The sequence below is a fragment of the Tuber melanosporum genome (genome assembly GCF_000151645.1).
Source record: "Tuber melanosporum whole genome shotgun sequence assembly, scaffold_5, strain Mel28".
Taxonomy (NCBI): domain Eukaryota; kingdom Fungi; phylum Ascomycota; class Pezizomycetes; order Pezizales; family Tuberaceae; genus Tuber; species Tuber melanosporum.
This window is the reverse complement of record NW_003299095.1, coordinates 778,701-790,375: the sequence shown is the minus strand read 5'-3', so window position 1 is coordinate 790,375 and position 11,675 is coordinate 778,701. Positions and strand designations below refer to the sequence as shown.

Below are 11,675 nucleotides of genomic sequence, written 5' to 3'. Positions count from 1 at the left end.
CATGATTCTATGTGAGAAAGAGGTCTCATTTATAAGAGCTAACATATATACAACATTGATCTTCGTTATCAGAAGTGATAACAATAATAAGAACTCATTAGGCTATCTAGGAATTAAGAGAACAGAAGAGGTAAGGTCATTACCGGTTGAAGAACTAAATAAGAAAGACTATGATCGTTACAAAAACATGAGTTGAAATTGGGCACCCCTGTAGACCACCAAATATTTCTCGTCCTCAAGACTTAAATCCACTCAATTATGGCAGACATTAGTTTATATCTGCCAGAGTGTAAATTATATTTTAGGCCTGTATAGTCCAATAGATATTCTAGTCCTTGTTAAGTATGAGAAAAAGAATCTAAATAAGAGAAAAAATATTTTGATAATATATTAGAAATAGAAAATAGTGATAAAAAAAAGCAAACAAGACAAGAAGCAAGCTTGTATGCTAATCGAAAGAATAATACAGTTTAAAATTTTCATGGAATTAAATGCTAATCTATAGTGATTAGATTAAACTAATCAACTTCCATCTAGCTATCCATAACCAAAGTGATGTCCTGAATAGAAATTTAAAGAGCTCATTAAAGAGTGCAGAGATTGAAGTGTTCATAATTGTAACTTAAGAGGTGTGATTGTATATCTATCTTAAGCAAACAATACAGTATTAAGAAAGTATTGCAGGCACATTTAGTAAGTGGTATAGTTTGAAGGTAGATTCATAGAGGTTCTGTTCCTTATTTCTTCTTAGTGAGATATATGAGCAGTAGCCTCTATATATATTGGAGTGCGCCTACTCATAGTAAAAGAAATATAATCATGAGAAACATAAGTAAGAACTTATTTTTCAGTAAAAAAACATAAGTACAAACATGTTTTACCCTGAATGTCTGCCAAGAAAAATCCTAAAAGTACGCATAACTCTAAGATGGTGCGCAGGAAATACTAAGAAAATATTATAAATCTAATATGTAATTAACATGCATAAACCTGTAAAAAAAATAAAGAAAATCTCATTTATCCTGTAACCAGATAAGCAAATACCACATAAGTTTCCTGTCTCTCTTCAATAAAATATCTATGAGATTAACATAAATATCACCTAACTGTAGTAATGTCCGCAAGATACAGGTATTAACCAAAACACAACCAAGTGAAAATGCAATGTTTATTATTGAATATATTAAAACATAACATAGGAAAGAAATTTCAACATGGAATAAGGGAGTATCAATTGGGTGCTCTATAGAAAGTATATTTTATAACCACTGCACTATCAATTTCTTCAGAGAGTTGAACGAGAAACAGGAAGGGAAATGTGGGCTGTTAAAAACAATACTCCAACCCATACCACTGTAAGAAAATTGAGTGAGGAGGAGCAGGAAAGGGATCATACTCTATTGATTGGCCAGCTCAGTCATCACATCTGAATCAAATTGAACCACTTTAGGGCTATTTAAAACTGACTTATTGGATGAGTACAAGTTCCACACATCAGCAAAAATTATTATATGTATCCTGAGCTTCCTGTGCTTCTGACACTCAGGATGCTTAAAATATCAACTGCCATTCTAGACACAGGGTAGTGCTAAACCTGCATCCAGATACAACCACATGTAGTACCAAACCTTCAGGATGTACTAAACGTAACACACAAGCTTCAGGAAGCACTCCGAGCACAATACAAAATATTCCGGAAGCGTTCAGATAATACTTAGGCTCTCTCCTTTACCCTCCACTGACACAGGTCACAATACTAAATTTTCCAAAGTCCTCTTAAATAGTCTTCTATTCTATGTCTAATTCTACTAGTACTTATTTATATACAAGCCCACCCCCCCCATACCTCAGGCTCCTCTGAGCATCCCATTCAGAGTAAATAGTAACTCCATGAGTATTAATTACATAGGGACGTATCCTATACCGACATATAGCCAATATCGAGACCAAGAACCTCCAGCAAACAGTATCAAAATCTGTTAAGTGGTTGTTGAGAAATCTGCCATCTGGTAAATATCCACCAGCTAAATACTTTCACAGAAGACAGCAACTCCATGGGTTCCAATTGCATAGAGATGGACTCTATACCATTGTGTAGCTGGTATCGAGCCCAACAACCTCTAATAAACAGAACTGGAATCCATCTGGTAGCTGTAGAGGAATCCGCTATCTAGTAAAATTATGTCAGCTTAGTACTTCTACAGAGAACAGCAACTTCATGGGTTTTGATTGTGTAGGGACGAACCTTATATTGTTGTATAGCTGGCGTCAAGCCCAACAGCGTTCAGAAAACAGAATTGAAACCAGTCTAGTGGTTGAGGCGTAATCTGCTATCGAGTAAAAGTCTACCAGCATATAACCTAATACCCCCTCCTCGAAAGACAGTGATTTTATGGGTTTTGATATAATAGGGAGGAACCTTACACCGTCGTGTAGTTGACATCAAGCCCAACATTCCCCAGCAAACAGAATTAAAATTTATCAAGCGGTCGTGGAGATATCTGCTATCGAGTAAAGTTTCACTAGGTCTCAAGAGTTCAAAAAGCGCCAACCCTGTAACTATAAGAATAGTGGTTTGATCTGAACGTTCTTTATACTGGCATGTAGCCAGTATCGGGCTAAATAGCGTACAGGTTACAGATCCGAGATTGGAGCAACCGTCATGGAGGAATCAGCCATCGTATGCTGAAATTGCCAATTCTGTAGTCCTACCAATAATAGTCCGGTAGGGATACATTCTATACCAGTTTGTCCCTGGCATCAAGCCCAGTATGATGTAGGTATTGGATTTGGGATCTGTTAAGTAGTAGTGGGGGAGTCTTCAGGGTAGATTGGTGTTATGAATATTTAGGGTGGAGTGTAATGTAAGCAAAGTGCGGAGTCATATCACATCAAGGGTTAAGTGCCAAGAAACCACCACGAAGTGTGCAAAGCAGAGTGTCCTAGCTATCACTCGCTTTCAGGGTAGAGTAAACTGGCATTTTCGCTCTCTGAAAGATAAAGTTCTGAGAATAGAATACCCTTACCCAGTGTTAGTATCTTTGGCGTAAAATTAAGATTAAGAGTACGGTGGCTTTCTCACCTAGCGCTCACACTAACCTGGCTCTCTTTGCCGAGATTAGACTCTTTATTAGTATTAGAGAAGGCTGGAAAGGCGTCCAGAAGGCAGGTATTGACCAGGGAGGTTCAGTGATGAATCCAGATGGGTAATGGTGTTGAGAAGTGTATCAGGAAGCACAAGAAGCAACCTAGTATGGCAACCAGTATCCCGAAGAACTTTAGTATGGCAACTCACTTCCAGACGCTCCTGACACTCAGGAAGCAAAAATCCCAGCCACCCACATCCAGAAACAGTGGTGGTACTTCGGACGCAAAATGTATTTTTGCTGATACAGCCAAGATCATACTACAAAGGATCAGGTGAAAGTAGCACTTGGGCTGAAATAGGAGAAAATACCAATTGAGCTCATTAATTGTCACTGTTTAGATCTTCGAAATAAGTTGCAACTTGTTATACAAAATAAGGGGGATAACAATTTTTGTGGATGATTTCAGTTCTATTGTTTTTCTTCTTCCTATTCTCCCTTTCTTTTACTCCATGTATATGGACCACTTGTGCTTTAAAGTATCGTGAGTTTTAAATGTATAGTATGGTGTTTCATTTCTTGCTGGTTGCAACTTGCCGCTCTATACTAGCTTATCACATAACAAATATATCTATCGGCCGCACTTGTAAAAAATGTTCGTGTGTTGACATGGATGAGGTGTGACGTTCTGCTAATGCCAAGAAATGCCAAGTCTTGCCGCGCCTCGATGAGGGTGCCGCCTCGCTGAAGGCTCACACAGTTTATTATAACTTGTAGCACGAGTGCATAAATAGAGCACAGAACAGCACACACTCACTAACCCACCTCGTCTTCACCTAACCATTTATCATACACAACACAACCTTCAACCTTCAACCTTCAACCTTCATCCATAATGGTATGATAACCCCCCTTTCTCCCCAAAAACACAAGCCAAACCCGGTTAACCCCCCATGAACAGTCTTCTTCCCTCCCAGCCTTACTGATCGGATCCTTATGCGCCCTTGGCGGTACAATTGGTTATGCGTAACCCTCCCCCTTTCCTCCTCCTACTCCTCCGCCGCCGCCGCCACATATCATACTAACAATTTACTGCGGTGTCATAGCAAGACTGGCTCCATCCCTTCCATTACTGCTGGAGTGACCGTCGGTGCCTTATACGTGTGTGCGGGATTGCGCATTCGCGCGGAGCAATCCCACGGGAATGAGATTGCGGTGTTGGCTAGTCTTGCGCTTGCCGGGAGTAGTGCGCCCAGGGCTTTGCGAAGTGGGAAGGGGTTGCCGATTGTATGTTTCTCTCTCCCGCTCTTTCGGTTGATCGCGAGCTAATAGGGGTGGGGGTGGGGTAGGGGTTGAGCTTATTGGCGGCGTACGGGTTGGTGTATTATGGGATTAAGGTGAAGCAGCAGCATCGTCGTTGATATTATCTTTTCTGGGGTTTTGCCGGTTATCGTGGGGTGGGGTGGGAAATTGCGATGGCACTGAGACTGCGTATTTAAACTGAGAATCAAATGGTTTGCACAAGAGGGTGATCATGGTGATAATATCCAGTTTTCATAGCAGTTTCCCACGTGGCTTAGGCTGTCTGGAAACCAACACACACCGACACACCAATTCCAGCGGGAACCTGCTAGCGAAACAAGCGTAAGAGAAAAGAAGGAAGAAAATAAAAGCTCTTATCCGGCCCATCCACCAAATATAACACCCCTCCCCCCAACCGTCGATCCCAACCCAATGGCAAGAAAGGGAAAGCTACTACAAAAACTCCACCGACTCCGATCGTGCAAAGAGTAGTTGTCTTCAAGTGTGTATTTGAGTGAAATTTTAAACAAGTAGGTAGGCAGGTAGGCGGGTGGACAGAGTAGAAAAAAAGCGGACGACGAAAAAAGCTTATTCTTCCCTCAGACTGAATCCGCGGAAACGTTTAGCCAAAGGTCCATAATTATTAGATGAGGTTGCATTATCCCCTCTCCCTCCTCTCCTCGCAGCACCGCCATTGCTACTGCCGCTACCTCCTACGCCCGCCCCCCTCGCATTTACAAACGGTAATGGTATTTGTGGTGGTGGTGGAGAGTGTTCAACAAAAGCACGCTTTAAAGGGGCATTCTCACCGCTCTCCCTTAGAATCGTCATCAGCGTCTGCCAACCAGGCGTCTGCAACAGCTTGTAGCCGTCGTTTACGTCGTGGCCGACTGCCACTTTTGCTAGGAGCTCTTCCTCGTTCTGCGTAGTCATGAGCAATCACTCGGATAACTGTGGATCCAACTAGCGCTACAGGGAAATGTGCATACCTTATCGAGAACACCCCATCCTTTGATAAATGTTAGGAGGTGGAAGTCGCTGACAACATCAATGCCATCGGTTGGTCTGTTTGCGCTTTGGGAAGTAATGCCCAGTTGCTTCGCCACAGCCCGGTGGTCCTGCGAAATGCCCATGATCTCTCTGTTCCCTATGGGGAACTTTCCTAGTGGTGCTGTGAATATAGGCTTGGTGTCATTCGGGAAGCCGTGTGTTAATGTGACAAGCAAGTACTCAACAGGGAAGCTGGGTTTGGCATTTTCTTTGACGTTAAGACCGTACTCATTGATGTGTCTGAAGAAAACTTCAGGAACATATCTTGTTTTCCCGTCCTCCTCATGGACCATCATCACAGAGGGATCAGCCGAGGGCTCGATAATATCCGCTCGAACCATCTCCACTGCAGTGTTCGAAACCTGATATGCTGCCACATCAATACCATTATCCTCGTTGCCCGAAACGACACATGTGACAAAACTGGAGCCAAACTGTCCGGTTTCTGACCACTTGCTAGGGTGGGGGTGCTCGGCCTGAAGCCTCGCGGCGAAGACTATCTCGAGCGACGACAAATAGTAAGAGTCAATGTGCCGCTTACAAACCACAGTCCCCTGTCCAGTTCCATCATCAAGAAGATCTGAAAAAATGACACCAATTTTCCGAAGCCCACAAAGAGATGCAACCTCAGCCACATCCTTCTCGCCAGTCCAGGGCAGCTGGAGCGTAACACCATCCGACTCACCATTTTGCGGTGGTTCGTATATCGCCTCGACAATAGCTTTTATGCCCAACGGAACCTCCGGGTAAGGTGCTAACCTTCCGTAAAGATATCCTATCCGTTGATTGCCTGTCTGTCTCCAAAAGTCGATAAAGGTGTTGATCAGAGCGGGGTCACTGAACTCGACGTGATCTACCATCCTGAATTCTTGAGGCTGGAGGGTGATCGCAGATGGTTGGCACTTGGAGCAGAGGCCGGCAGGCCACGGTTGATGGCCGGAAGGGCAGTTCTTTCGCAACCTAAAATAGGGCTCCGACAAGGGAGGCATATACGAGGACTTGAGCTCAGGTTTGTTTGTTGAAGTGTTTATCTTTCTCAGGTAAGAATGATAACTGAGGTGTTTGATCTTGTTCTCGGCGAGGTAGCCCGGATCGTAAGGTTCCATTGGCATACAGTAGTCACACATCCCTTTAGGGCCATGTCTGCACATCTTGTGATCTCGACCTCTGGGTATCTTTCCATCCTTCTTGTCTAGCTCCTCATCAACAGGGTCCTGAACAACAGTTTCCCAAGGATTTGAAACCTTGTCCGGAATCACCGAGCCAGAGGTAGTGGTAGTGTACAGGTTAGAGGCGCTCTCTGATGGCCGTATAGGTTGTCCGTTAAGCCGTATACTGGATGGCTCACCAGGGCTTGTGGCGGCACCGTTGGGAGCCTGGGGCTCATTCAATTTCTTGTATAAAAGAAACAGCATATCACCATGGCTGGCATCCCATGATAATACAACAGGTTAGCATAGATAACGGAAGCCATTTAGAGAGTATAAACCTGAGACCCAGGTCAGAAATCTTCATTCCGCTTATCTCATTAAGAACCCTTGCCCTCCCATTTGCTGGGCGGTCCGAAACAATGATTGTATGAGGGTCAACATCCTTCGGTAGATTCTCTCGTAACTAGTAGAAGAGGAGTCAGTTTAGAGGGCTATTCACAACGGCAAGGAGTTATCGCTATAAAGAAAAACTAGGGATGCCCACCTTAGAAATAAGAAGGGATGTATCATCTGTTTGCTGGATATCTACACGATAGGCACCGTCAGGTGAGCGAAAGCGTAGAATCATGATGGATGGGGATGGAAGATGCTATTAGTTGGGGGGAAATGGTGGAGATGTCGATGTGGGGTGTGAGGTGAGCTGGCGAGTGGGATACGTAGATGAGAGGCTCCCAGTTGCTTGCTCACTTGGCTGCTCCTCGTGGCTTCCTTAGGATACCGTACGTAACTTATGAGCGTCATACAATCCAATCGCCAAGATTTGATTACTAAAGCGTGAGCCCAGTATGATACCAATTTTCCCCTTCGTCACGTGAGGGGGGAGCAAGTTGCGTTGGGTCTCCAGAGAGGACAGATTTGATCTCAGGGATAATTTTGTTCATGAGAGAATGTTCTTTCCCACCTCCACAACGCTCCTTCTCGACTTGAGTCTTTCTCGACGATTCACATCCAACTAGATACGCTCTCAAAAAAAAATCTGACCCTCACTTTTTTCTTAGACTTGAACCCCATTTTAATCCACCTTTCACCATATCAAGTTTCTTAAACGACATACCAACGTTATGGTCAAGCTTTCAATAATAGCACCTTTGGTGTACATTGCTGTTCTTGTCGGCACTCTTGCAGTTTTCTCATCTTTATATCGGAAGCGAAAAGCCAGTGAGTTCTATGATCCCTGACGATGCTTTCTCGAAGAATTTTGGCTCATGACCGTTCAGACAAAGCTGCCTCCTTGGAGCCTTGGTTCGGCCCACACTATCCCCGCGATATATACCTGACGCTCTTACATCAGGAGAACCCCAAAGTCCCTGACAACATCCTCAAAGCAGCGCTCGTTCGACGCGCAACCGAAGATATCCGCCGCGTTGTCACCATTCGCCAAGCCAAAGGTTCTCTTCAACAACTATTACAAAAGGGTAGTATCGGCGATGACCTATGGACCCGGTTTACCGTCGCTGAAGCCGAAATTGAGGAGGTTTGTCTTTTCGTTACTTCACAGGATCTTCCCGCTGTATAGAGGGGGGCGGGGAAGAGGCTAATAGCTGTCGTTCAACAGGAACTTAAAGATGTTGCCATGGAAGCCAATGGATTTAGCAGTGAATGGGCTGCCAGTATTTTTCAGAGTGCCAATGAGATTGTCCAAGCAACAAGGGTTCGAGAACGTGCTGCCGAAGTTGCTGAGCAGGCTGCAACCGAACGAGCATGGTGGAATGAGAAGAGAGAGCGTGCCTCGCGCGAATTACTAGGAGAGAATAACTCAGATGAGGACGGCGTGCTGGTCGAATCCTCGGGATCTAGAGGTGCTGCAAGACCCGGCGCTGCGACTCGGGGGAAGGGGAAGAGCGCCAGCTAGTTTATGATATACGGGTTGGTGGGATAGAAAATGGGGGAATATTGGCGCATTCATGTTTTCACACTCCTAGCTCGTGCAACGGCACTACAATAAAAGTCCCAGAAGGTTCTGTCTTTTCTCTACTGTACCCTCAAAGGTCCACTTTGGTGATCAAGGGAGATCGACCAGGGATTCGGTATTCTGTACATTATTTTGTTCTTGCCTGGTTTCTTCTAAATTTTCAGCAGCACTTTTCTTTTTTTCCCCCTTTTTAAGATTTCTTCCGAGCAGGCAGGGATTGGTTGGACGAGATACTTGTATACCGTAATGGCAGTATTGAGAGGCATGACACGCGACACCTCTAGTGAAGGTGATTCGAGCGATCTTGAGGAGTGTTCTACATGAATGCAAGCGCAGAGGCATTCGCAGGGTGGTGGTGGTGACGATAGTTACAAAAAGTACCAAGTCACTCCGTGAGCGCAGATGTCATACCAGTAGAGAGCACCGTCGAATGAACATCTACTGGTACATGGTAGGGGTATATTTTTAGTTGAGGATAGCCCCCATTTTCTTGTGTTGTGGGAATTCCCGGTAGGAAATGAAATCAGATAAGGATGGAGCAGGAGGCACCAAGCACCAAGCACATGAAAGCATAAAAGTTGAGAGGATTCTTCTCCTTATCTCACAGTTCTCGTCGTGCGTGCTCGGGTGCATAAGTTAGGTTCTCTAAACAAGGGCAGTGTTCCGAAAGCCAGGCAGGCAGGCAGGCAGGCAGGCAGGCAGGCAGGCGGTGTCATCAGAAGAAGAAAGCACTGGTTGTGCCGGCTCGGCGGTGCCAGGATGATAAATTTGATGGATCAACTGAGACTGAGCCCACTCAGCTCAGCAAGTCGACTCAGCAAAAAATTTAGAGTGGGCGGCTGCTCGTGCTAGGGGTGATTGTTACACCACAGCTATCCAACTCTCGTGCCCCAACAAATAGCAATTTCCTCTCTATCATACAGTGGCTATTTTCTTCCTGCTTTTTCCGTTTCCTTCCCCAATGCTCTGCCTGCCTCCGAAGAGCTTTGTGCTTTTTCCTTCTGCCTTCCGACAATAAAAAAACAACAAACCTCTCTCCTCTCTCCTTGTTAAGAAGATCCTTTCACGTCCACACCTTCACCGCGCTGCCCTTTTCCCCATTTTAATGATTTTCTAGCGAAAAAAGTAACATTTACCATAATACCACTACTACATTCATCACACTCCTTTAACTTTATTTGAACGTTAGTGAAGAATATCCAACAAGACAGATATGTGTGTTACATCTACTTCCTTCTCGATACTCTCCAGAACCCGATTACTCGCCACACCCTTACCTCCCAGGAGCATCTCAAAGCGATGCTTCCTAACACTTGCATCATCACCATCAAATAGCACACGCGACATACCTAACCCAAACACCTCCTCCATCGCTCCTCCCCCTTCAACAACACTATCTCCAAAGCCCTCTCCAGCAAACCCACACAACAGCCCCCTCCTCCGCCCCCAGGTCATCCCCCCAAAGCCGCCGAAAGCAGCAGCAGCAACAGTGGCGGCTACAAGACCATTGATAAAGCCCATCCAGTACGGCTTCAAAACCAACTTCTCCCTCTTCGCCAAACGGGCACCACGACCCTTCCCTCCCCCCTTCAACAGCCCACCACCATCTAGCTTCTCCGACGCACTCTCAACCCACCATCCCTCTCGAATCCCGACCCCGGAAGGCGCGACCTTCCTTCGTGGGATAACAAACGGCGACGATGCAATCCTCCACCGTCACAACCAACTGGGTGTAGCCGACGGAGTAGGCGCCTGGAACACCAAAATCGCCGGTCACGCCGCGCTATGGTCGAGACTGATACTGCACTACTGGTCGCTAGCCCTCGATGCGCAGCGTAAATCCTTGGGAGTGGCGGGGGAAGGTAAAATAGACATAGTCTCGGCCCTCCAGCGCAGCTACAGCGACACCGTCTCCGCCACCACCCGTGAAGGAAAGACAGTTTGGCAGGGGACAACAACGGCCTGCGTATCCAGTCTGGAAGGTAGCACCCTCACAGTGGCAAACATCGGGGATTCGAGAGCGTACGTGTACCGCCCGTCCAGTGCTTCCTTCGTCTACAAGTCCACCGAACAATGGCACTGGTTCGACTGCCCATACCAACTCGGCACCAACTCCCTCGACACCCCCGCTGCCAATGCCGTCGTGGATAAGGTCGATCTAGAAGAAGGCGACATTGTCATCCTCACTACCGACGGATTGCCGGATAATCTCTGGGATGTGGAGATTGCGGATATCTGCGCTGCCCACGGGGCAGAAGGGGTAGGAGGATTGGCGGACAAACTTGTCAATGCAGCCTGGAAAACCGCCATAAACCCCTTTGGCGAAAGCCCTTATATGGAACGAGGCATCGATGAGGGGCTCAGCATGGAGGGGGGCAAGTATGACGATATCAGCGTCGTCACGGCGGTTTTTAAGAGAAGGTAGTGAGGGGGAGTACTTGAGTTTTTTTTCTTTTCTTCTTTTGCTATCATACTCGTTAGTTTATTACTTATGGCGCTGTAACAGGGGGAGTTTATTATTTGGCGTTTTCTTCCTTATTTCGCTTTGCCAATTAATTGTCTTCTGGCATGGGGATCATATTATCATAGATTTTATTTGGGCTTTCCTTTCCCCCTTCTTCCTTTTCTCTCTTTTCTCGTCCTTTATATAATATTGGTGCCTCACTGCATCGTAGCTTTACTTACGGCAGTTTGCCCACCTAGCAGCCGGGACGGGAATGACTAGATATAAGCTATGCTACGATAGTGTACAGGTACAGGGCGTGTGGGGAATAATAGGATACCGGTATTCGTATCATAAACCACCACGCCGGTATTTCCTCCATTTACCGTGTCCCACAAACAGCTACCCAGTTGTACAGCACGTAGACTATCCTTCCATCCATCCATAGACACGCCGATAGTCTACACCACTCGTATGATACACAACAGCGCCCGGCAAGGCGATCACTCATCATCCCCAGTGAGCAGAATCGTCGTTCATCGAGCAGTGCACAAGCATAACAAATACAAGAACATCACAATACGCCGTGCAAGCTATGAACCCCACTACCGGTATACCCCCTCGTTCATCGATGATGGTGTCGCATCGCAACAGCTGTGTTCGAAAAACCA

General features: G+C 45.8%; 4 protein-coding genes; 3 read left to right on the top strand and 1 right to left on the bottom strand.

Annotated features, from left to right (window-relative positions):
• Positions 1-4,613, top strand: part of GSTUM_00008788001 (uncharacterized protein) — a gene marked incomplete at its 5' end in the record, with an annotated part of 23,206 nt that extends 18,593 nt beyond the window's left edge. Inside the window, 3 exons of the mRNA XM_002840280.2 lie at positions 4,064-4,112; positions 4,193-4,373; positions 4,436-4,613. Of these exons, the coding sequence (XP_002840326.1) occupies positions 4,064-4,112; positions 4,193-4,373; positions 4,436-4,507 (302 nt within the window). The 3' untranslated portion in view covers positions 4,508-4,613.
• Positions 4,614-4,622: 9 nt separating this feature from the next.
• On the bottom strand, positions 4,623-7,342 carry GSTUM_00008787001 (uncharacterized protein). XM_002840279.2 has 4 exons: positions 7,134-7,342; positions 6,928-7,052; positions 5,378-6,863; positions 4,623-5,309 (listed from the first exon to the last, which is right to left on the bottom strand). The coding sequence occupies exons 1-4, from the start codon at positions 7,215-7,217 to the stop codon at positions 4,977-4,979; spliced, it is 2,028 nt and encodes a 675-aa protein (XP_002840325.1). The 5' UTR covers positions 7,218-7,342; the 3' UTR covers positions 4,623-4,976.
• A 216-nt stretch (positions 7,343-7,558) lies between these two features.
• Positions 7,559-9,101, top strand: GSTUM_00008786001 (uncharacterized protein). XM_002840278.2 has 3 exons: positions 7,559-7,807; positions 7,867-8,123; positions 8,205-9,101. The coding sequence occupies exons 1-3, from the start codon at positions 7,711-7,713 to the stop codon at positions 8,499-8,501; spliced, it is 651 nt and encodes a 216-aa protein (XP_002840324.1). The 5' UTR covers positions 7,559-7,710; the 3' UTR covers positions 8,502-9,101.
• A 557-nt stretch (positions 9,102-9,658) lies between these two features.
• Positions 9,659-11,365, top strand: GSTUM_00008785001 (uncharacterized protein). XM_002840277.2 has 1 exon: positions 9,659-11,365. Exon 1 carries the CDS (start codon positions 9,775-9,777, stop codon positions 10,984-10,986), a length of 1,212 nt encoding a protein of 403 aa, XP_002840323.1. The 5' UTR covers positions 9,659-9,774; the 3' UTR covers positions 10,987-11,365.
• The last annotated feature ends 310 nt before the right edge of the window (positions 11,366-11,675 follow it).

Coding starts and splice junctions, on each gene's coding strand:
- GSTUM_00008787001 (XM_002840279.2), bottom strand. CDS start 7,217: ATGATTCTACGCTTTCGCTCACCTGACGGTGCCTATCGTGTAGATATC. Junction 7,053..7,133: donor CATCCCTTCTTATTTCTAAG/GTGGGCATCCCT, acceptor CTCTTCTACTAG/TTACGAGAGAATCTACCGAA. Junction 6,864..6,927: donor ATTTCTGACCTGGGTCTCAG/GTTTATACTCTC, acceptor ATGGGATGCCAG/CCATGGTGATATGCTGTTTC.
- GSTUM_00008786001 (XM_002840278.2), top strand. CDS start 7,711: ATGGTCAAGCTTTCAATAATAGCACCTTTGGTGTACATTGCTGTTCTT. Junction 7,808..7,866: donor ATATCGGAAGCGAAAAGCCA/GTGAGTTCTATG, acceptor ATGACCGTTCAG/ACAAAGCTGCCTCCTTGGAG. Junction 8,124..8,204: donor CTGAAGCCGAAATTGAGGAG/GTTTGTCTTTTC, acceptor GTCGTTCAACAG/GAACTTAAAGATGTTGCCAT.
- GSTUM_00008785001 (XM_002840277.2), top strand. CDS start 9,775: ATGTGTGTTACATCTACTTCCTTCTCGATACTCTCCAGAACCCGATTA.